The sequence below is a fragment of the Sapajus apella genome, unplaced genomic scaffold, assembly GCF_009761245.1.
Source record: "Sapajus apella isolate SASKATOON/1434 unplaced genomic scaffold, GSC_monkey_1.0 scaffold3, whole genome shotgun sequence".
Lineage (NCBI taxonomy): Eukaryota > Metazoa > Chordata > Mammalia > Primates > Cebidae > Sapajus > Sapajus apella.
The window spans coordinates 61,473,732-61,498,834 of NW_022436943.1; the positions used below are offsets into that span (position 1 = coordinate 61,473,732).

Consider the following 25,103-nt stretch of genomic DNA (forward strand, 5'->3'; position numbering starts at 1 on the left):
TCATGAGGTGTGAAACTCAATTTCCCATGCACATGTTTCTCCTTCCATAAATATTCATGACTCCTCCTATAGCTTTTTAAATATATACATCTGGCTACCGGGCTCAGCATACATTCCTGCTGCTTTGCCTTTCCCTTGAGGCACTTTCTCTTGGCTTCTGCTGGAGGCTATGTTTCCCAGCCTGTGGGATGGACAGCCTGCAAGTGCAATCCTCTATGAGAAATAAAGATCTCCTTTCCAAATCTGTGGACCTGAGGCAGGATAGGTAGCGAAGGAAGTAATCATGTTTTCAAGATGCAGCAACTGGGGTGACAGTGGAATCAACACCATAAGCCTCTGCATTCACATGATAATTGAGCTCATCCATGCAAAGCTATCTTTGATTTTGCCCATCCTCAAACTGACCCTTTGCTCATTATAATAGTAAAAAACATGCCTGGGTGGAGATTTAAGATGCTAATGAGACACTAGACATATGAACAAGCATGTACAGCTACTGCGCATGAACACACAGAGGACCGCCCAGAACATGCTTATGAGTAACGCCTTTTCCCATCTCCTAATGAATAACCACGTAAGGCTGCCATAAAGGGAATCTCATCCTTATGTGTGGCCTGCCCTGAATCCTGTCTCTCTCTCAGGTGTACTGTCTACTCTGCCCCTAACATTCAAAGTATTCTTTTTCTTTTGCAATAAATTACTCAATGCTGAATCTCCTTTGCTGTGTGTCTCTTGTTTAAATTCTTTTAAACCAAGGAGACAAGAACTGAGGTATCAAAACACCCAAATGTTGTCATTCTTCAGTTGATACAGTGTACCAGGCACTGATGGGAGCATTTTGCCTGCAGTTGGTACAGTAATAAGCCTGTAGGGTCATAGCTTTTATAGCCCCTAGTTAACTTTAGGAAACAAAAGACCAGAGAGGTTAAGAAACTATCCCAAGGTCACACAGCTGAGATAGAATTCTAACCCCAAGGACTGGCTTCTGAGTTTTCCTTCCTAGTGACAATTTTATGCCACCTCTTCTATCAGATGAGGCATGCTATGTCCAACCAGGCCCCAGGAAGAGACACAGGGACACATTAGGCCCTGAGTGTTGGTGAGGCAGGTGTGCAGTCTACAGCAGCAAGAGATAAGGGAGCACACCCAAAGGAGCACCAATGACAGCCAGAAGGGAATGAGGGTGGGGTCTACCTGCCCCCATACCAGCACTCATGCACTTTCTTCTTAGAGCTAAATACTACCGCCACCAACAGCTCAAACAGCCCAGCCTCAGAACACTTGTTTTGACAGCCAGAGAGCTTCCCTGCCTATTCTGAAGTTGAGATTATACCCACTTTCTCCCATGACAGCCTCCCTGGCTTTGGGAAATCACAGAGCCACACAGCTGCTTTTAGGTAGATGTCGTATCACTCACATGAGGGTAACAGGGTTCACTTGCATTCAAAAAGCACTCTCCTAGTATTTTTTAACTGAGTGCCATGTCCTTTTTATGCATCATATAATTCAATTCTAACAAATCTCTGACACCATTTGTATTTTTGTCATTACTGGGAGTTAAGCTGAGGTGTCCGACCACAAAACTCATGTCTTAACCAGGAGTTCCCACACAGTCCAATTCTCCCATGCATTTCATATTTTCCAGCACTCAGTTTTCATAAATGAGCAACTGAGACTCCACAAATTAAAGTGACCTGCCCAGGGTCAATAAGAGAGTCAGTGCCATAGTGCCATGCTTAGACCTGCAGCAGGGGTTTTCTGGGTTTAAAACCACTCCTTCTTCACAATGGACATCACTCTTCCTTGAATTGAGATTAACCATTGAGATGAGCAGAACAGACCCATGCAGATGGTTACGAAGTTTCACTGACCTGTGGTCCAGCTATTCCTGGGGGCCCTGGTAGGCCTGGAGGCCCAGACTCTCCCTGTAGCAGGGACATCAGAAAACAAACAAAAAAAGAAAAGAAGAATGAGTGTCTGTTCCACCTCCAGGGTCATCACCAAGCCATGAGCCTCACACCTCCATTCACTGATTTCCCACTGGGACTTCTTGGCAGCCACCCCTGCCCCTAGGCTGTTTGAGCAAAAGGTATGGGTAAGTGGTAGCACTGAGTGTAGCTGGGCAACTGTGGCATGAACCGCCATTGATGTGGTTAGGTGGTGTGTCTCCAGCATGGCCCAATGGCCCCTACCTCCCATGTGTGTAACCTGGAGCAGCTGTCCTGCCATTTGTTCCAGGATTGGTCTCTAGGGCCCACAGGACATGGCAGAAATGATGCAGTATACTTGCTGAGATCAAGGTAGAAGATGGCTTACTCCCACCTTGCCCGGCCCCCTGCAAACTTGTACTTTTTCTATCCTACCAATCGTTCTGGGGAAAACCAGGTTCTGTGTTTTGATCTCACTCGAGCAGCTCTACAGAGGCCCACGTGGTAAGGAACTGAGGTCTCTGTCAACAGCCACAAGAGTGGATCTGGTTGGAAGACGGTCTTCTGCCAGACAGACTCTGAGATGAACGCAGCTCAGGGCTTGAGGGTTGCCCCATGAAAGACCTGAGCCAGAACAACCCAGAAAAGCCACTTCTGGATTCCTGATCCAGAAATTTGAAATAATAAATATCCCAATGATTTGATGCAAAGCAACTTGTTAGAAAGGCCTGGAAAAGACTGATCTAAACATCCCCCTAAGTGATTTAGAAATGCCCCCTAAAAGCTTCTGCACTGATATCAAGAATCTTCAAGGTTAAGACTTTTGGAATCAACTCCAAAGACCCACCTATCTTAATGAACTAAATGATCTTTTGAGCTGTTTAAAATTAAGGCAATGGGAAAGACCCATGACACGGACGAAAGAACATTCAAATGTGTTTGTTTACTATACCATATAATACAAGAAATGCTGCAAATGAAATAAAGGCCCGTTTTTAATAAGTTGATCATCAGGAGAATTTAATTAGGCCAAATTATTCTTAGTCGAATTAGCTTTAGGATCAGCCCCTGTCCCTTCGAGGGTTCCAGAGCATTTGGAGAAATTTCAAGGACCGTGGCACACCCGTGGAGTCTACACTCAAATATCCTGCAGAGCTGGGTCTGTGGAAAGGGAACAGGCACTGCTTACGGCTCAGAGAGTCAGAATAAAGGATATCTTTCACATCTGTGTTTGTATTCCCAGTAGCATGTGTGGGTAAAATACAAATTACAAATAAGAGGCTTAATTCTCTTGTTTTAAAAGAGAGAGTCTCACCTAAGCCTTTTCCTTAAAGCATTTGCTTTAGAAAACGGATCATTGTCAGTTTTTATCTGTTTCTTTGACATGTGCATAAATCCTTTTAAAAGGCAAAGAAGGCTTTCTTTTTCAGTTTGATGACCCAGGAATGCCTTTCTTTAGGAGTTAGGATCCATCTCTGTGAACTATAATAATCAGCAAGAAAGATACACCTCTATTTCCCAATTTCTAGGGGATGGTATCTCCCCAAGTTGCAAAGCTGTATTTTGACATAAAGATACAAAAAGATGATTTTCACTTTGGATAAAGCCAATTAGCTAAGACAGAGGGCCTTCTGAACTACCAGGTGAATCTATGATGAACATACGTGACAAACAGCACTGTCAGGACCTCTTACTTGTGGACTAGTTATTGCTTATCTTGAGAAAACGTCTTCCATGGACTTTACCTGCTTGGCTATATAAAACACTGAGAGTTCTTCCTGTCCTTACCTTCTCTTAACAGATTGTCTGTCATGCACATTATATGCTTGTTTCAATTTAATTCAATATTAAAATCGTTTTCTTTCTCTTCTACCTTTGTGAAGAAATTATCTGGGTTGAGAGGAGATTTTGTTGTAAGCCTATTTCCCCAGCACCCATGAAACTCCCTACCTCTGTTTTGCTCCAGGATAGACCATGAGCTCCATTAGAATAGGGTGTCAGCCTTCTTCTTCTGAACCTCCCAGTGTCTACATGTTGATTGACATGTAATACACACGTAACGGGGTGTCATGAACAGATCATGACAAGGGACCGAATGCATGCATGAATGGATGGATCCATTGATTGATCTATGAATCTGAAGTGCCTATCTTGGTGCCTATTACATAGCAGATAGGCAAAAGTTGTCGGACAGTAAAAGAAAGGAAGGGAGAAAGACAGGGAGGAAAGAAATGTAACTGAATGAGGGTATGTCTCCAGGTGTCAGCATGTAACGGAAAGTCACAATCAACATCTTCCTAAAGTGACAAAGACCCATAGATACGCAGTTCCTACCATTTCTATAGCTGTGTCCTACAACCCAGCACTCCTCATCTATCTTGAATCTTGAACCCCTCAAACCCTGAACACTTTTTGAGACAGAAGGGGCCGTATAGGGATCTCCAGAATGATCTTTTCATTTTAATGATAAGAATCGAGTTTCCCCTTTCTCCTTACCTTTTTTCCTTCTGTGCCTTCTCTCCCTGGCTTTCCTGGGAGACCTTTGTCCCCTTTAAAACCTGGTAGACCAGGGAGGCCTGGGGGGCCAGGAGGGCAGTCATTGCACACATCCTGAGAGTGGAGAGAGGGAGCGACAAGCCGAGAATGAATAGCAAATAGTTACAAAGCAAAGCACAGTAGCCCCGGCTGCTACCTCTCCAGATGGAGATTTTGTTTTTAAATGCCAGAGAAGACGGAAAAGCAAATAGGTGGACGGAGTCATAATCCAGATACTTTTGGGTCTAAACTTTGCCTTATCCGTTCCTTAACTGAAAGTTAGGTTTCAGCACTGACATATCTGGATATTTCTCCATGTCTCCAAACTTCCACCCAGACTTCTGGAATCATTGCCTAAGGAAATTATGTCAAAAATTCATGTAAAATGATCTGTGAGCATCTAAAAACATTTAACAGTGCAGATTTAATACAAACATTTAGTATTACTAAACATAGCAGGCACTGTCCCTGATGTTAGAGACCAAGTTGGGAGCTGAATTCTCTGTTCTGCGTTTGTCTAAGTCAAGTGGTTTCTGAACGAGGAAGAAGGATAAACAAGGCAACAGACACACACCCTTGGGACTTTGTTTCTGTGACACATCCAGGCTCTGACCATGCTTAGCTTTATTTGTTACCCAAGGTAAGCATTTAATAAATGTTCCCTGGAGTTGGGCTTTGTTCTACTTCAAGGCAGATAAATACTGCTCCTCAAGTAAATTTAAAGTGCTCTGAGCCCAGAGCATGTGCTTTCTGAATTGTCCATGTCATCTCTAGATCTTACAGTTGAAAGCACACTATGCACCAAATAAAACTCACCTGACTGTACTCTAGCCTGCCCCATCCACCTTCCTCTTGGTTTGCTGCCTCCATGCCCTTCTCTCTAATCCTCCCTCTCATCCAAACTGCCTCTCGTCTTGTGATAGACGTTTAATGGATAACACAGGTAAAGCACTTAGAATACTCAGGATAGATGGATAGACAGATAGATAGATAGATAGATAGATAGATAGATAGGCAGATAGATATTGCCCACACACTTAGCCATTATTGTTATTTATTCACTCAGTCACTCATTCATTGAAAAAATACTTGAAAAGCACCTACGATGTGTCAGGCACTGTGCTAAGTTTAGAACCACAGTAAATGTGTGTCTTGAGGAGCTCTGGGTTCAATGCTGTCAATGGACACAAATACATGCACTAACTATGGTCTCTTGAAAGTCCCACCAAAGGGACCAACAAAAACAGGTGGAAGCTACACTGTTCATGGTCCATGAGGTGAAGATTCAGGTGCTTTAGTTTTTATCTTGGTGTTTGAATTCATGATGGTAAAGTTGTTCCATCACAAAAGCATCTCTGAATAGCCTACCTTCCTTTTACTTGTTTCGCCTACTTAGTCTTTGGAGACTCTTTAGAAATCTCCACCTTCAAGAAGCCTTCCTGATAGTCTCAGGATGCAAACAGGCTCCTCCTGCTCCCAGGAATCTCAGGAATCCCCACCACTGAAGTACTAGTCTCCTTGTTGGAATGGTGTGTATATTCCATCCTCTCTCGGGCAAACAGAAGGTGTAAACACTGAGAGGACAGAGGTAGAGTTATCTGTCCATGCCAAATTCACAGCAAATATTCTTCCACAGAGCCTGAGCTCAATACATGAATGAATGAGGCAACCCAAACAACTAACCAACTGACTGACTGACCATCCAATTAACTGTCCACCTGGCATTCTGGTGACTTGTGCCATCTTCCTTTAGTGGGTGGCTTGCAAAGCTGACGGGGTTATTTGGAGGATGGGAAGTGTTAACCATTGGGATATATAAAGCAAGGGTGAACGAGATACTCAGCTTACTTAGATGAGCTGCTTTGGTAGCTCTATTTTGCTTGGAAGGAGCTCACCTCTTTGTAGATTTTCTCTTATAGCACTCTAAGATGAGATGCTTACATGAAACATTGCAACTGTGGATGGACGGATGAATGAATGAATGGACGGATGGTTGGAAGGATGGATGAGAATGGAACTAGCCTGATGACACCAAAAATTCTAGCCACTGAGATATTTCTGGACTTGAAGGGTGCCCTGGTGATTGGAAGCCATTCTTTGCAGTTGGATACATAACATTAAAAGGTTATATCTGAATAATACAAAATCTTACAAATTTCTTATTTCTTTCTACTTTCTGGCAGGGCTCTCAACCTGGGCCTGCTGCACACTATGCAGGATTATTCCCTGAAGGCCAGAGCTGTCAGGGATCCAGAATCACCAGTAAGGGAGCTACGCTCAACATACTGACCCAGTTCTGGAATCCAGGCAGCACAGGATGACACCATCCCCAATCTGCAGTCTTACTGATGCTCACCTTTGCTCCAGAGCTCCTGGGACACCCAGTCCCTCCTGACCTGCACCAACCCCCAGCTCAGAGGGCAATTCACACTTTCTCTGAATGTACTGAGACCGGATAGGGTTGTGTTTCCAACCAAATGGGCTTGCCCATACTCCGCTTAAGCCTCTGTCCACCTGGAATCATGGCTTCACCTCTCTGAGTCTCCTTATCTGTGAAATAGGATGTTAAAGTCTTATGCTAAATGAGACAATGAATGGAAAATGCCTGACTTTGAAAAAGTGGCTTACCTATCTATGCCTCAACCTCTTCATCTGTAAAATGCAGACAGCAATAGAACCCACTCACAGGATTGTTTGTGAAGATTTAATGTAATAACACTTAGCATGGGAGTCACATAATGAAGACAATCTTAAGATGCTCTCCTTGGGCACAGATCCAACTATGGATATTCATCTAATAGACTCTTAGAACTTACTACCCAGTCATTTCTCCAACAATCAGAAACAGATATATGAGATTATAAAACTCTCTGGGGTAGAGACAAATATTCTGTAATACAAGATGTCTCTTCTTCAGCAGGGAGACACCTAGACTAGACCAGCAGACTTTCACTTACAGCAGTGAGATGGTAGCCAGTGACTTCACAAAACAGGGAGATCAAGATAGCCTGATCCCTAGACCTGGCCAAACCCACTCATCCCAGGCCACAGAATTTCCAGCAAAGCTCAGCTCTGTGGGACCAGTGAGTCTCCACAGGACACCCTGCACGTAGGAACTTGCCTTTCCTCTGGGGTTTCCAGCTGCTCTGACGAGCACAGCTGCATCCTTTCACAGTGAGGAAATATCAATTTGACTAAATATCTGTCTCAGTGCTCTGGCCATGAGGAATGATGCTTAGCCATTTCAGTACTCACTCATATTATTGACATAAATATTGGGACATGATGAGGTTGAAATTCTCTGGGTGAGGGGGGATGGAGAGGACTGGTGGCTGATGAAAACCCAGCTCCTTCTAGAGTGAGGAAATTATGAAAAATACTGTAATCTAGGCTAATAAAAGCCTGTAATAAACAAAGGATTGAATCAATAGATAATGATTTCTTGTCATGTCCTTGACTGTGGAAAAAAACTATCGCACTTGTCAATAAAAACTGGTAAAGATTGTTCTGCTACTTATTTTTAATAAAATGTATAATTTTCCCATCAAGGCATCTCAATGTGCAGTGAGATTAAACACCCCTGACTTTAGAGAAGGTTTTCTTTTTCTTTCGTTTTCCTCCCTTGGCCTCATGCATGAACTAGGTATTTTCTGAAATCACCCAAGTGTCTTTTAGAGAACAAGAGGAAAGGAAGTCACACAATATGCAGTGCTGACCTTCACCTGGGCTTGCGACAGAGGCTTGAAGTACAGACAGCAGAAGGGACCTCCACGCTCACGGCAGCACGCCTGCTCTTTCTGAAGCACAGACCCTACCTCTCCCTCTCTCATTCACAACCTTTCCCAGCTCTCAACGTTGAAGGCCCCAGGTCCTCAGTCAGGCATCTGGGCACCTGTGCAACTTAACCTTCAGGTGTAACTCCAGCCACTCCCTGCGCTATCTCGGCCAAGTTACGTTCAACCTCTCAGGACCTTTTCCTCTCGTGGGGAAAGCAAAGGCTAGAAACCAGTCAAGTCTGTGCTCGCATCTGCGTTTGTCCTGGCTAAAAGGCCCAGCAGCCCGCGCCACCTCCCTGAGCCTATGCTCCGGTCTTTGCCCAGGAGGACCAGGCCCAGGCTGTTTGACTCTGCCACTGGCCCTTCTTTGAGAACACGAGTTAGTCCTGGGTAAGTTAAAGGCCAGTCTCTGGTGTCAGCGAGGAAGGATTTTATTCTTAGGATGTCCTGTTCTATTCCATTCCATTCACTGACCCTCAATGTTTCAGGCTTCTTATGTGCTAAACACTACCACAAACAGTATTGACCCCACAGAATAGTGCGAAAATTAAATAAGGGAGGCACAGTAAACATTTAGTGCAGCACAGCTCAAGATAATGTGCTGCTCTATGTCTGCGGCTCCCAATAAGGCAGCCACCAGCCACAGCGGCTATTAATTATGTGTAAAGAGGCTGGTGTAATCAAGTACCTGAATTTTTAATTACATTTATTCATGTATTTATTATTTTTGAAACACGGTCTTGCTCTGTCACCTTGGCTGGAGTGCAGTTGCATGTCCATGGCTCACTGCAGCCTCCACCTCCCGGGCTCAAGCAATCCTCCTACCTCAGCCTCCTGAGTAGCTGGGACCACATGCCACCACATCCTGCTAATATTTTTTTTAAAAAATTGGTAGAGACCAGGTCTCTCTATGTTGCCCAGGGTGGTCTTAAACGCCTGGGCTCAGGACTCAAGCAATCCCCCCAGTGTGCTGGAATTATAGGTGTGAGCCACTGTGCACAGCCTGTATTTAATTTTAATTAATTTAAATTTAGATGGAAGCATGTGGCCAGTGGTTGTTGTATTGGACAGGTGGATTTAGCACATTACCAGCCACATGGTGAGTTCTCAATACAAAATAGTTGCTCAGACAAAAAAAAAAAAAACCCAAACTTATTATCAAGATCTCCAATCCCACCATCACCATTTTCAAAACACGTGCACATTTATTGTATGCTGTTACCTTAGCCAAGAGATTTATGTCCCCTGGAGACAGTAGTGAAGAGAGGCCCTGTCAAAGTAAAAAGAAACACACATATACATACATGCAAACACACAGTATATCCCAGGCAGCTTCAGAAAGCAAAAGACCTTCCAAGTGTGAGCGAAATGCGTAACACAGTGTGCCACGTGTGGCACACAGACGGCCCAGTGGATGTCCCAAGCTTGGGAGCCACAGAAATGACTCCTCCAAGACAGCAATAGTGCAGGCTGCCAGTCCTGGCCGCGTCTGACTGACTTCGACCTTTTCATCCCTACTCTCCTTCTGTTTGTCCCTTCTCTTCTCCTGGTGGTCCCTCTTCCCCACCACCATCAAAACCTGATAGGCCCTTTGAGTACTGTGGGAGGCAAAGCAGCCAGCTCTTTGCAATCTGGATTGTCATGGATATCCCAAATGAGTGACAGCTGTTGCTATCAGTCATTCACAACCTAGTATGAATTTAAGCCAATGTCTTCAGCTCTCCAAGGTGAAGTAGCATTTTAAACTTCATTTTTCATTACAGGTTAAAAGTCTTTAATTCCAGAAAGTGTTTTTCAGAAATCAGGAGTAATTACAGAGCTTCTAAAGGTATGTAGGAGTCCGCAGGTAGTCAAACCCACTGTGAGTTGGAGCTATGATTGTGTCCCTTACAATCACGGCCATCCTGGGATTCAAGATGGGCTGGAGGCTTAGAAACTACCTGGGTGCAAGGAACATAAGATTAGGAAGGGAAATGGAAATTAAAAGGCAGACCCTAAAGGAAAGAAGGGATTCTTAGGTAAGTCTTCAAGACTGGTGCGCTACTTTGCAAAATTCTAAATTTTGCAAAGAAAAAGGAATACCAGAGGACCCAGGCAGCAGAGGCAAGATGGTAGGCTTAGCAACTAAATGCATGGGGCACAATTTCTTCTCACTGAGTTTAGGTGAATGAATTACAAATCCAGTCAGTCATCTTGGGGAGGCTGAAACCAAGGCAATTTTTCTGGCTATTTCCCCACCCCGGACCTCATGAGTTTTCTGTTTCATCCTGTGGCTAGCAAAACCATGGGACAGTGGTAACATAAGTTTGCTCAGGGTAACTGCTGCAGTGGCTTGAAACGTGCTGGTGGTGTTTTCTACGTTGATATGCTCAGAAATTCAATCAATGCTCTGGGCTATTGAGAGAGGGGATTCCCTAAGAGAGACTGCGGTTGAATTAAATCAGATTGGAGGTGCTCAGGGAATTGCTCGCCCTGCAGTGAGAACTCACTTAGATTGCAGCTGCTAAAGCCAAGGCCAAGACCCATCAGTTATCTGAGTGAGATCTTCTGGGGAAAAAAAAAAGCAACCTTTGCTATGGTAATTTATTAAAACTCTTAAAAGGGAGAGGTGTTTTATTTTGAAGCTGTGTATGTTTCTCCTGGGACCTTAATAATAGGAAGGGTTCATATGGTTTAAATTGGTACATTTTAATGCTGTTGGCATTGTATGACTAGGGATATTGTTACACTGCCATTGAGCCCTTTGCATAATTAGAGTGAATTATATCAGACACAATGGCTGGGCACCAGTTACAAAGGGAGAGAGAGTGAGGAGTGGATTTTCAGTCTAGGTACAGTGTGGTCTTGGATATAATTTCATTAACATCTTGCTGTGACTCATTTCTGTAAACCTCATACATCTCAAAAGATACACAGGCCCAGCATGTGGATGGAGGCAGTGGCCTTGTGAAGGTGGACCGGATATGGCAGACTGCCATCTCCATCTTCTATGAGTCAGTCACGTGTGTCACCTGGGCCCAGGTTGGGCTCAGAGAACAGCGGGCAGCGTGGGGTGTAGGTGCCAGTTTCCATCCTGCCCAGGTCCTCCCCACTCTGTGCATCCTTGCCCCTGGTGCTGGTTACACAGCCAGTGACTGATTGATGGTGGGGTGAAAAAACCTGGGCCTGGCTTCAAGGTGGGACAGCCTTGTGGTTCCATTCACTGTCTAGATTTCCATGTGGATCAGGCAGGGGCTAGGCTTGACCTGAACCCACATTTTTGACTGTTTTTTCAGCCTCTCAGTGCACGTTGTGAGCTGCACTATGCCGACTTAACGATCTTTGCAGGGAGATGACAAAGCCCAGCTCTGGCAGAGGTCATCTGAACCCCCGTTTGGTCTCTGGCCTAAACCTCACTCTCCCTGCACTTCACCAGAGCTTTGCACTTTGGTAATGAAGTGGCTTCTGTGAGGTTGATTTGGCTGTTGCAAAGCTGACTCCACAGGGGAGGGAATGTGAGTAATTAAGGTGTCCCTCACCTCCAACAAGACTGTACACTCCTCTCATTGGAGGTTCTTCAATGAAAAGTGTCAGGACCCTTAAAGGCAGAACAGGATGCCTGTCCAGGTCTCTGCTGTGCCAACCAACTCAGATAAGGGAGGGAAAGTCACCCGCACCCACAGGGACCTCTGTGCCTTAGGTCCTTGTCTGGAATTTGTAGCAGGCCAGGCTTGCAAAAGAGACAGGTAGCCTCTCAGATCCATCTTAAGGTGAAGCTTCTGCCCAGGTGAGTATCTCACTTCCTGAAACCAGACTTACAGACTCACTCTTGAGGCCTGAGATTCTCCAGTCTTGGTTTCTGCTGTGTCTTCCGTCTTAGGCAGCTTTTTCCCAAGGACTCCTCTCTCTCCCATCTGCACAGCTGCCTCCCACTCTCCCATGCCTGTGCATGCCCACTGCTCCTTCCCTAGAGAGTCCACCTAGGGCCAGGCTACTCAGCTAAACCTCTGGAGCTTCTCTGGCATTGAAAACTCAGTCAGAGGATGTCCCAGGAGATGAGGGTGCCTCGCATCAGGGAAGCCTGTAGGACTCTTGGGCTGTACTGAGGCCACACTGCCAAGGACCCGACACTCAGGGCTGTCCCTGTCTCCTCAACCTTTCACAAATTCCCCTGTTCTCACTGTGAGGCAAAAAAGAATGTTTCCTCTATGTTAAACAGAGGGCAATTGGGAAGGCTGGCATCACCCAGTCAAGAGCTAGGAAATGGGCAAGTTAGGGACTTGCAACAGGTGCTACTATTGCTCATTTGCTCACCCCAGATCCACTTTTTAATCCTTCTCTATCCTGCTCTGTGCCTGGGAGGTTAAACCCCTGGAATGTTTCCTGGGCTGGCCTGCCTGCCGTCCGGCAGTTGGACTCACAATTTGAGGCACTGTCAGGAAACTGGAGGGTGGCAGACACCCCTACCTCCGGGCCTTGGGCCACACTTTCTGGTAGCGGTGTTGCACCCGCAGCTGAGCTCCTAGTTGTCATCACTTTCTCACTGTTCTACTCTCACTGGGCTTTGAAAACAGGCATCATGGTGCTAATGACTTCCCACCATGGTTTATCTCTGGGTCTCACAACACCCCATATTAATTTCCTCTGCCCACAGTTTTGTCAAATGTCTCTTTGTTAAAACTTCTTGAACCTTCTGAGTTGCATTTTTTTTCTTGCTTATGCCCTGACTGATAGTCAATATTCATCCAAAACCATAAGATGACATACTGGCTTGCCAGGGGGCCCTCTTTCTCCTGGATTTCCTGGTGCACCCTAAGAGAAGAAGGAAAGAAAACATTAACTGTGATAAGCACACAATCCTGACCCACTCAACTCACACCCTCTGCCAACCTCCCTATCTGCCAAATATAACTCAGTGGGAAAAAAATCATCAGGGCATGAGCATTGGCACCAAGAAAACTGTGTGGTTTCCAATCTCAGCTGAATACCTAAGGCTTCCCGGGAAGACGACAATGGCAAATGTTTACAACTACCTCCATAACTCCTGTCCTAAACACAAAACTAAAAACAACTCATCCACACAGAACATGTGCATGCATGCACAAAGACACACACAGACACACAGACACACACACACACACACACAACCTGTCTTAAACTTTCCCAAACACAAGTGGAAGGAATGGCTTTGAAAAGTTAAAACAAACAAACAAACAAACAAAAACTTCTATTAGACTGACTATAAGAATTAATACTGAGAATAGAACAGCAAAATTTGAATATTTGGAAGCAGGAATGAGAGAGTAACCTTCTCTTTGGAAACAGAACCCAAAAAAGAGAAGGAGATTTTATTGTTCTTGCTTATAATGAACTAAAACTGCAGAGATAAAAAGATGCATGTCTAAGCAACAAATACCACTGCTTACTAGTGCCAGACACCTTTGTCCTCTAAGGACTCATGGTTGTCATTTGCCATTTGGTCAGTGAGTATGGATTAAGTACCTTCTATGTGCCTGGCACACTGCTAGGCGCCAGGGACATCCAGGTGTATAAGACACAGGGGCTCCTTCTTAGAGCTCAGTGGTGGCTGAGCAAAGGCCAAACAATGGAGATAAGAGATGACTGTCACTGTCACAAAATGGGAAGGAACACATCCTCACAATGAGCATCACATGTGTCTTTGGAGTTCTGTGGAAAAGAGAGAGCCATTCCACGGAAGGGTGGGGAACAAGTCCCCAGAGAAGGTAATGCCTGATCCGGGCAGAACTGACTGGCTAGGTATGTAAGAAGTTGACCAAGAAATTAAGAAACATTGTGTGTTTAAAGTAGCTTAAAGATTTTGAAAATGTAACACAAATAAACATAGGAAATAAAACTGGATAATACAAAGTTACGAGCCACACTCAATAGAAGAGCAAAAATGAAAAGCATGCCCATGGGGCTTCCCGGAAATCCTAAACTGGGCTACAAAGCTGGCCACATGGTCAAAGAAGGCCCAGAGATGGTGGAGGTGAGCTTCCAGGGATTACATAAATACCTTCACTGAGTCCACGCCATTTCTCTGTACTTACATCTCGGCCGGGTGGTCCCTGGGGGCCGGGGAATCCCGGTAAGCCTCGTGATCCCTGAAGCAAGAGAAAAGAAGACACTGACACCCCACAATATTTTAAGCAAATAAGGACACTCCCTCCCTGGCAATAGTTGGCTCTCCTTCAACAAATGGTCTGTTGCTATGAGGAATCTGATGTAATGTGTGTGCCAAAGCACCCTGCTCAGAGCTTACTCATCTGACTGTACGCTGTGGAAGTACGCACTGGGCACACAGAGAGAATGCTCTGGAAAACCTTCTCTTTGAGCCCGACAACTGGGACCCCATTTGCATAGTTCCCTTGCTTGAGTGAAAGGGACAGCTTCTGTGGTGAGATGGGCCTGAGCGCAAACGCTGGCTCACTCCTCTCATGCCCTGTGGATAACCAGCCCTGAGAGCTTCTAACTAAGCGGCTAAAGAAGTTTCCCTGCACGAGACCCAGCACGATACTCAGCACAGCCCCGGCGATTACTACTCCTTGTAAGAAAATAATTTCTAGCTGCAAATTTCTGGACAACATCGGGAAATGGCACAGACGCTTCGCTATGGATCTTGTTTCCTGAAGATTTGTCCTTAAGTAGGTCCAAAAGCGGGAATTCCCGGCAGTTGCCGGAACTTCGCTACCTGGCTGCTCAGGAGCTGACCCTGCCTCTCCAGGGTCTTCACAGACCTCCCCGTATACCGACCCTCCGTCTACAGCCCCACCTGCCTTGCCTCTGCTTTGCAGTAACTTGCCCTGAAATCTCATGTCTATCAGTTCATTACACAGGGCCTCAATTTCTTCATCTATGAAAATGGGTATAAGGATCCCTGCGCTGGGCGCGGTGGCTCAAGCTTGTCACCACAGCACGTTGGGAGGCCAAGGTGGGTGGATCACCCGAGGTCAGGAGTTCGAGACCAGCCTGGCTCACATGGCGAAATCCCATCCCTACTACAAATACAAAAAATTAGCTGGGTGTGGTGGTGGGAGCCTGTCATCCCAGCTACTGGGGAGGGCGAAACAGGAAAATCGTTTGAACTCGGGAGGTGGAGGTTGAGGTGAGCTGAGATGGCGGTACTGTGCTCGGCCTGGGTGACAGAGCAGGACTCCGTCTCAAAAAAAAAAAAAAATCCCTGTCCTTAATTCAGAAATCATATAAATAAAGGTCATTTAAAATACATTCACATGGCATAGGTACAATATCATCCCAGTGGCTATGGTGCAGCTCGTCCTCCTGGGGTGATACATAAGATCGCACTTTCCCAGTAAATGCACGCACAGTCATGTCATGGACGGTTGCTGCTCCTAAGAGCGAAGGCTCACTGAGAGTCCTCCTGTTATCTCAGCATAAAGTCAGTCCACCAGATCTCCACAGTGGCTCCCGGGTCCTGCCCTGCCCACCTTACAGTTTAACAGCAATCCCCACATTGGCTCCTGCTGTGTGGCTGGGATTGGTGAAAACAGGATTCAAAATTAGCTCTTCAGGCAATTTGGCTGAATTCCTTAAACCATGGCTGCCCTTCTGTGTTGAGGAGATGCCCAAAACCAAGGCCAGTCTGTTTGACTGATGACAATATGGGCAGGTCACCCCTTCTCTACTCGTACGTACAGCTGCCACACTGTCTTCTACAGGTCAGAGTTCAAATGCTAGAGAGTCTGCGCTGTTCAATAATGCGAGTAATTTTCAGAATCGACTTCACTCTTTGGTGCCTCCCATATAAAATTGCTTTGATTAGATAGAGCGGGATTCCTCCCATAGAAACTCATCCCTTTATTTAAAGCATACTGTACCGGGGGGCCTTTGTCTCCTGGTGGTCCAGAAGGGCCCTAGAAACAAACAAACAAGTACGTAAGTACAGTAGAAATGGCATGCCGATGTGCTGATATAAACCAGTTATGGTGTTTATTCCATAGACAGGTCCTCAGTTGTCCTGGGAGGAGTCACTACCTTCCACCTTGAAGCCATACTGCCAGGCCCTCTTACCACCTACCCACCCACAAATGTTGCTCATGAAAATCTCTCTGCAAGCTCCTCCATTTGCCCCTCAGTTGATGCCACCCTATCCTCATCCCTGCATGGTTCCTGACACCTGTGCCCAACTCTACTTTGCAGCTTTAGTGTGGGCTTGGACCCGGCAGCCCCAACTTCCCTGTATCACCCCCTTGGAGATGCACTGGCTCTTTCTGCTTAGGAAAGGGTGGGCATATAACAGCCAGGTTCCCCAGCCACAGCCTTAGTGACTGAGGCTGCAGTAATGAGGCCCCCTTCTCCTACAAGGAGTGCACACACACTTATACACACACACAGATATACAGACACACAGACATGGGTCTGGCATCCTCCAACTGTGCCCAGTTCTTTGCCCAGGCAGAATTTGGCTTCTAGATATTATACTTAAGATGCTATTCACTGGTTGACTTGAAGGCATTCACATGCAATTCCAAGCCTTGCAGTGAGTGGGACTGTCCCTTGCCCCTCAGCCTTTCCTACACTTGTGCATATCCATGAAGACTCTGTCCTGCCTTTCTACCTGGAGACATTCTTGTCACACTCTAGTTCTCCTTTGGGAAATCCCTGCCTGTGGAGAGCCTCCCCTGGCTTCTCCCAGTGTGCTCACTGGATTGTCCCCGCCCCTGCACCCACCCTGCCTAAGACTGAAAGTCCAGCATTGTTACTGTCTGCTGGCCCATCCCTCTTCACTGAATTGACTGAATGCTCCCATGAGGTGGCTGCTGAGTCTGCATTCTTACCACGCTCTCTCCAGCACTGAGTGCCCTGTGCATTGCAAGAATATAGCAAACTAGAGCACAGCAAATTGCATTTGATCAAAATGAAAAATTTAAAGCACAAGAACTTGAGAATCAATGCCAATCATCCTTTCTTTTCAGATGATCAAACTAAGGTCCAGAGAAGAGAGAGATCTGCCCAAGCCACACCAGGAGTCACTGGCCAGAGTGAGGTTGTTCCCACATCCCGCCCTCAGTCCAGTGAACCCTGCACCCTCCTGTAGCATGGCCCATGAGAATGTCACTAGGTATTCTCAAGAGAACAAAATGATTTCACATCAATGACAGGGCTCCTGCAGTATGGTGGAAGGGGTAACCTAAAAGCCTGCCCATTAAATATGCCCCAGAGCTGTCTAATAATAAAATAGAATAAGCATCATCTTAAGTGTATAGTTGGGCACTAAAGAAAGTAGAGGAAATCTCCAGAGGTCTATAGAAAGAGACAACCGAGAAGCAGTGCGCTAAATCTATACAGATCTGCCCTGGAGGGGAGCAGGGCTCTCTAAGTTGTGTGGGGACAGGAAATGAGGCTGGACAGGAAACTCAGAACAGTAAGTAAAGGCAAGTCCTTCAGTAGGTTATAGCAGGGGTCCACAGGCTTTTTCTGTAAAGGGACAGATAGTAAAGCTAAGGGGTAGAGAAGGAAATGATGTCTAGGAGGCTCACCCGTCTTTGTCTGGGATACAGGTGCATGATGCAGGAAGCCTCCACTGAGAACTCACCCTCAGGGCCCCGCTCTCACAGGCAGCTGGGAGCTCTAAGATAGAAGTCCTGCAGAGCCTCAGCTCAAAGCCAGTGTGCTTACACACAAGCCAGTTTCTGGGCACCCAGCAAAGCAAATTCCCTCAGACCATACAGAGCAGCTAAAGGATCTTCACAGATAGATTCCCAAAGGACATGAACCTGCGATCTCAAATTGCAAAGCTGTTCCCTGCAAGGTTATCAGTGGACATAACAAGTGGTAAAATTGAGTTTCCACGAACATCGGAGGATGGGATGGTCAGATGCAGCCAATAAAAAAGGTCTATTAAACTGATTACATGTAGGAAAAAAAAAAGAGAGAAAACACAGAGAAAATAACATGGCATTATCCAGAAATATCTGGCAGGTATCAAAAGAGCCAGAGTACATTTTTTAGAAACAGAAATGTAGAATCATTAAAATTTTAAAAATGTAATAACCAAGTTAAATAATTTGAAATTGATATAAAATAGAAATTCCAGAATAATTGTCTTTAAGAATCATGACAAATGTTACTTCCTGAAGAGCCTCTGTGGAGTGGCAACTGAACAACAAACAAAAACAAGGACAACATAATTCTTAAGATATACAATAACCATGACTGAACAGTGGCAAATTATAGTACATTTCTGAAATGATCCTTTATTTCCTCTTGACCAAATGACTGATAAATCACCAGAATATAGCACATTTGCTTTTCTCTCTTCCTCTCTCTCTCTCTCTCTCTCACTCAAAATCTCTCATCTATTTCTCAGAATTCGATCTCATTCCAGAAATGACTAAAGGAGTCATACACACACATAGCGAGGGCTGCCTATGGAAACAGAGATGATATGAATAACTCACAGCTGCACAAAAAAGGGGACTTCCAGCTGTTGGACTATATGCCAGGAGTGGTCCTACCTGCTCCATACACCAATCTTCTCACTTTAACCCCAGTCAAAGGCCTACAAACTGGGTATTATCAACATTTCATTGCTATAGATGTAGAAACTAAAGCTAAAAACCATTGAATAGCTTAGCTAAGGACAAGCAGGAAAAATAATGGACTCAGATTCCACCTCTGGCCTGACTCAGAAGCCAGTGCTCTCCTCATTCCACCTCACTGCTCTGTCCAGGTGTAGGTAAGTGGCGCACCTGCACCACCATACATGCATTTGAATTGCGCTCCTCTCACAGTAGCTCCTAGGGAGGATGGATACGTATTCCTTGAGGAATGGGCATGGTTTGTTACTGGCCTGGGAAAGGTCATGTCATGTGAGAGTCACCCATTGTTTTCAAGTTAAACCCCAGGATCCACTTTAAGCATTTAACTTGTTTATCATACCAGGCTCCAAATTACTTTCTTATGTCATTTCACAGAAAATCCACTTTGAAGGATGTGTTTTTAAATTAAAGGTCTTCATTTCTTTTTTTTTTTTTTTTTTTTTTTTTTTTTGAGACGGAGTCTCGCTCTTGTTACCCAGGCTGGAGTGCAATGGCACAATCTCGGCTCACCGCAACCTCCGTCTCCTGGGTTCAGGCAATTCTCCTGCCTCAGCCTCCTGAGTAGCTGGGATTACAGGCACGTGCCACCATGCCCAGCTAATTTTTTGTATTTTTAGTAGAGACGGGGTTTCACCATGTTGACCAGGATGGTCTCGATCTCTTGACCTTGTGATCCACCCGCCTCGGCCTCCCAAAGTGCTGGGATTACAGGCTTGAGCCACCGCGCCCGGCCTAGGGTCTTCATTTCAAATCTTAGTTTATCAATCATTAGCTGTTTGACCTTAGGCAAGTTACTTAGCTTCTCTGACCTTCACTTTTCTCAATTGTAATACAAATCTAGAGTATCACCATTACCTTGCCTTGTGTTATCAGAAATAAAAGAAGATACTGTAAGTAGAGAAGCAGGTAGTACCCAACCATAAATGGCATTCCCATTGCTATTCTGATAGTCTACTTTTAAGGAAGACAAAGGTATGTTGAAGAAAGGGATTGCACAATGACTTTCTAACGTCATTCCTATATCTGAAGCTCAAATATATTTTCAACAATTACAACCCTGTTTTCTTAAATTATGCCCTCTGATGTGTTTGTTCAAGAGTCATTTTATCCTAATAACCAGATTTTGGCCATTGATACCAGTTTCCATTAGAAAGAAACTACTATGCTTCTTGAAGAAATGACTGATCAGAGACCTGGACAACAAATGTATACAAGAAACCTAGAGAAGGAGCAAGGAAACCATCAAAGACTGCTAGGCTTGTGTCAGGGGTACCCAGGGTCGACTTAAATAGACCACCCACTGACAGGAAACAAGACAAATTGAGCAACAAAAGAAACACTAGCTGCAATAATTTAAAACACATCAAACGTGTTTATATCCACGAGTTCAAAATTATTCTTAGAACCAACAACAACAAGCATCTAATTGGTCCTCTTTGCAAGATGCTAGAGAACCAAGTCAATATTTGAAAACAAGGGACAGATTCTAACCATTTATATTTTGCCTTCCATATGTCTTTTACCACTGGGTATCCAAAGGGTACATGAGGGAACATTTCTCTATGTAGAAGTATCCCAGCTAATAAAGAAAGAAGGAATAGAACCAGAGCAGAGTCAGTTTGCAACCCTTGAGGTACTAATTGGTGAGAGCATTAGACATCACAGGGTGAATGCATCACAAAGAGACTCCACCAGACATCATGTGCCTCCTGCTGGAAAGACACCCCACCTGTGAAGTCTTGCCAACAACATCAAACCAGAATCAGATCAAGCCTGTAGTTCTGAGTACCAAGTTAGCTGAACCACAGGGACAGAGGAACGCATTAAGCTATTTACATTAACAAATTCTGGATGGTGGAAAATTCTGAGACGAAAACAAAATTTTTTGAAACATTCAACCAATTGCTATCTGTTTATTTGGATCTTAACTCAAACAACAACAAAAACCCCACAAACACAGAAATATGACATGTATGGAATAATCAGAAATTTGAACACTGACTAGATATTTGATGGTGTTAAGGATTTTTTTAGGGGTATAGTATAATAAAATTGTGATTCTGTTTCAAAAAATCCTTATCTTTCAGAAATATTTGCTGAAATGTCTACAGACAAAAATGTGTCTGGGATTTGCTTCAAAATAATGGAAATTAGTGGATGATAAGAGGAAATCAGTGGCCATCGGCTGTGGGATCCTCATACTAGGCACGGCCACATGGGACTTTATTTTGCTATTCTGTCTACTTTTAGTATATGTGAAATTCTCCATAATAAAAAATATATGTACATAATATATACACACACACATACATACACATACGTATCACACATATGAATACACTTACGTCTGATACACATGCACAGCCATGTTATTGGTGTTTTCTGACACCAATGGTGAAGTTTTACAAAACAGAAAGCCCCGTATGGTTTTAGAGGTGTTAAACACATTCTCTTCTTTCTCTGCTATCAGGCTGTTCTAAAAATCAGTTTCCCCTCTCTCAGAATTGATCACCGCTTTGTTCCTCCCACCATAGGCACAGATCTGAAAATTAAAGTGAACTTTTATTCTCTGTAATGTTTGATCCGAGTACCTCATGTGTGCACAGGCCTAGTGCTATGTGCTGGGGTGAATGGCCGAGTGGCTTCCTGGTATGGAGCACGTCTATGTGAAGTGCTCCAGGTGAGAGGAAGATCCCTGTTATAATGATTGATCAGGCTCAGTGAGTCAGGGGTACAGGATGCCTAGAGCTACTGGCATCAGCCTGAGAGAGTTTGGGGAATCTTCACCCAGAGGGGAACAGGTGAAAAGAGGTTTAGAGGGATGGGGGAGCTTCACAGGTAGAGAAGAGGAGGCAGAGATGTCCCTGGCAGAGAAGAGCATTAGGCAAAGAGGAGAAGTCAGGCTCTGTGGTCAGAGAGCAGCAGGGGTGCTGTCAGGAATACCCAGGGGAAGCTGGCATCTGAAGGAGAAGGGCCTGAGCACCTTGCTGGAGAGGCCTCTAAAGTTACCCACCAGGCGAGAGGTGGGCTCAGATCCAGGCTTTAGGAGGACAGCTGTGGTTGCAGTGTGAAGGGGTCAGAGGGAACAGACCAGAGGTCCAGAGACCAGGCACCTGGGGAGACCAGGGAGAAAACCCACAAGTAAAGCAGGGGCAGGGTGAAGCTGAGCAGGAAGTGCAGACATGGAGAACAGGGAGTGCCGGGTAGGGCTTGGCCGTAGCATGGGGTCTGCTAAGGGACCAGAGATGAGGGTCCTGGAGGCTGGTCAGGGCTGCATCTGGCCTCTCCCATATCTGGTACCAAGAAGCCTTTCTCGTGCTGGCTTTCACTGTGCAGAACCAGAAACAGCCCAGGATAGCCCAGCTCCTCCCACCATGTCATGAAGGAGGCTCCTGGGACCACTAGGAGAGCAGAGGCTGTCTTCCAGCTCAGAAACAGAGTGCAGACTTCAGGGCAAGATAAACGCAGGTTCAAATGCCTGCTTGGCCTCTCACCAGCAGAGTGACCCAGGCCAGCTGCTTGAACCTCTCTGAGCCCAAGTCTCCTCATCTGAATCCTGGAGATGATAATAGTTACACCTTCCCGGACTGCTAGAAAGACTAGGAAAGGCAGTGGCATAGCAAGCCAAGTGCCCAGCAAAGAGCTCAACCCATGTTAAGTACACCTTAGGAATTCTTACTGAGAACAACAAGTGGTTTGTTCCATTTAGAAAGGAGAGTTCCCAATCAGAAGCGGTAAGAGAAACTTATTTAAAAACTGTTTTCTTTCTCCATCAACAGAAGAACTTCTGAGAATTATTTTTTTGGGTAACAGGGCATAGGAGACAGAGTCTTTCTCTGTTACCCAGGCTAGAGTGCAGTGGTGCGATCTCAGCTCACTGCAGCCTCTGCCTCCTGGGTTCAAGCAATTCTCCTGCCTCAGCCTCCCAAGTAGCTGGGACTACAGGCACCTGCCACCACACCCAGGTAATTTTGGTATTTTTAGTAGAGGTGGGGTTTTACCATGTTAGCCAGGCTGGCCTTGAACTCCTGACCTCAGACAATCTGCCTGCCTCGGCCTCCTAAAGTGCTGGGATTACAGGTGTGAGCCACTGCACCTGGCCATCCTGACACTTTAATATAAAAACCAACTGTGGGAGGCTCAGCTCCTGGTTATACATGAAGCAATATGGCAGCCCTAGAGTCTGGGAGGTGGTACGTGGCTTTATACCTTCCTCAGCCACCTCCTTCACTGCCCACACGATGTAGCTCTGTGCTCTGGACAGGGCTACATTCCTTGAGCATCAGCCATGAGGGCAAGGCTGGGAGCTGAGCCCAGGGGTGACCATGGACAAATGCCCAGTGTTCCCAAGTAGCATTCAGACAATATGGGGGTACTCACACCTAAAGGAATATGGCCAGCCTAATTCTTGGGACAGCCTGAGTGGCTTTGGTTCTTATGATCAAAGGAATTGGACTAAAGCAGGCAGATAAGACATGAATTTAAAAAAAAAAAAAACACAGGCTAGACATGGAGGTCACTTGTGCAGGAGCAATCACACACATAAAAAGCCACTGGTAGGCTGGGCACGATGGCTCACCCCTGTAATCTCAACACTTTGGGGAAGCCAGGGCAGGTGGGTGGCTTGGGCTCAGGAGTTTGAGACCAGCCTGGGTAACAGGGCAAAACCTCATTTCTGCAAAAAATACAAAAATTAGTCAGACATAGGGGCTCACACCTGTAGTCCCAACTACTCAGGAGGCTGACGGGGAGGATCACTTGAGCCCAGGAGGTGAAGGCTGCAGTGAGCCATGATCACATCACTGCATTCCAGCTTGGGCAGCATTCCAGCTTGGGCAACAGAGTGAGACCCTGTCTCAAAAAAAAAAAAAAAAAAAAGCCACTGGTGAGTGTGAAGACTTAAGTGAACATGAATTTTCATTACTACAGTTGACCTGTAAGCAACATGGGCTTGAACTGTGCAGGTTGACTTAAATACAGATTGTCTTCAATAAATATAGTGGAAAATATTTTGGAGGTTTTCAACAATTTAAAAAAACTGTCATATGATCCAGTGGCCAGAAATATTGAAAAATTAAGAAAAAGTAAGGTGTGTCATGAATGCATAAAATATACAGAGATACTTAGCCTGTTGTGTCATCTAGTATCATAAAATACACACAATCTAAATAAAAAGTTAAAATTTGTCAAAATGTGTACATGCAAACACAGGCCATACATGGCACCATGGCTGTTGAGAAACAGGCAAAGAAACATACATGCAGCATTAAATCATAACTGTATAAAATTAACTGTAGCCAGACTGTAGCACTATCATAATTTCATAGCCACCTCCTGTTGGGATTGTGGTGAGCTCAAGCGTTGTATCTGCTTAAAGGCTGTGTGATCCCAATCATCTCTGCATGAGCAGTCTGTCTCTCCAGTAAATTGCGTCATCAAAGTAAAAAGGGTTTTCTCGCAGTTCTTGTATATTTTTTGTCATGTTTATTGCAATACTGTAAACACTGAATAACACCATAAAATCCACACGAACTGCCAGTAGTGATGCTGGAAGTTCTCCCACATAGCAGAGGAAAGTCGTGACATTACAAGAAAAAGCTGAACGGCTTGTTATGTACCTTACACTGAAGTCTGCGGCTGCGGCTGCTGCCATTTCCAATGGACTATTCTTTTTGCAAACAGACAACACAAACTTATGCTATTGATAAATACTATACAGTGCCGTAAATGTATTTTCTCTTCCTTATGATTTTCTTCATAACTTTTTTGTCTAGCTTGCTTTATTGTAAGAATACAGCATAGAATACATATAACATACAAAATATGAGTTACTTGACTGTTTATATTGTCAGTAGGGCTTCCAGTCAACAGTAGGCTATTAGTAGTTAAATACTGGGGGAGTCAAAAGTTATACTCAAATTTTTAACTGTGCAGGGTCAGCACCCCAACTCCCACATTATTCAGGGGCCAACTTTATTGTACCACTGCAGGAAGAGTAGCTGAGGGCATCTGCTTGGAGTCAGAATGCTGAGGTTCCGCTCCTAGCCCCATCATGCCCTGTGTCTTCAGGAAAGTAGTTTCACATCTGTTTCCTCATTTGTAAAATGAAAAGTAAAGTGGAATGCACCTGCTAGAGTTGCTGGGAGGAACAAATGAGAGATTGTCGGTGAGACAAGTGAGAGGCAGACATGGAGGCCTTTGCTCACTCTGGTTCCTGCAAGTAGGCAGTTTATGTTGGCTGTGATTGCTGTTACTCTAATATTTCAGTGGCTGTTATCGTTATTATTATATTAATAATATAA

At 45.0% G+C, this 25,103-nt stretch overlaps 1 protein-coding gene across 2 annotated transcripts in view; it reads right to left on the bottom strand.

Moving 5' to 3' along the window:
* The window catches only part of COL22A1 (collagen type XXII alpha 1 chain), a 317,529-nt gene that overhangs the window by 58,636 nt on the left and 233,790 nt on the right, over positions 1–25,103 (bottom strand). The window contains exons 41-46 of one of the 2 annotated variants that reach the window (XM_032254418.1): positions 16,078–16,113; positions 14,290–14,343; positions 12,986–13,030; positions 9,462–9,509; positions 4,425–4,538; positions 1,872–1,925 (exon numbers count right to left, since the gene is read on the bottom strand). In XM_032254418.1, the coding sequence (XP_032110309.1) occupies positions 1,872–1,925; positions 4,425–4,538; positions 9,462–9,509; positions 12,986–13,030; positions 14,290–14,343; positions 16,078–16,113 (351 nt within the window). The remainder of the gene's footprint in view (positions 1–1,871; positions 1,926–4,424; positions 4,539–9,461; positions 9,510–12,985; positions 13,031–14,289; positions 14,344–16,077; positions 16,114–25,103) is intronic. The other variant, XM_032254428.1, reaches the window with a different exon arrangement.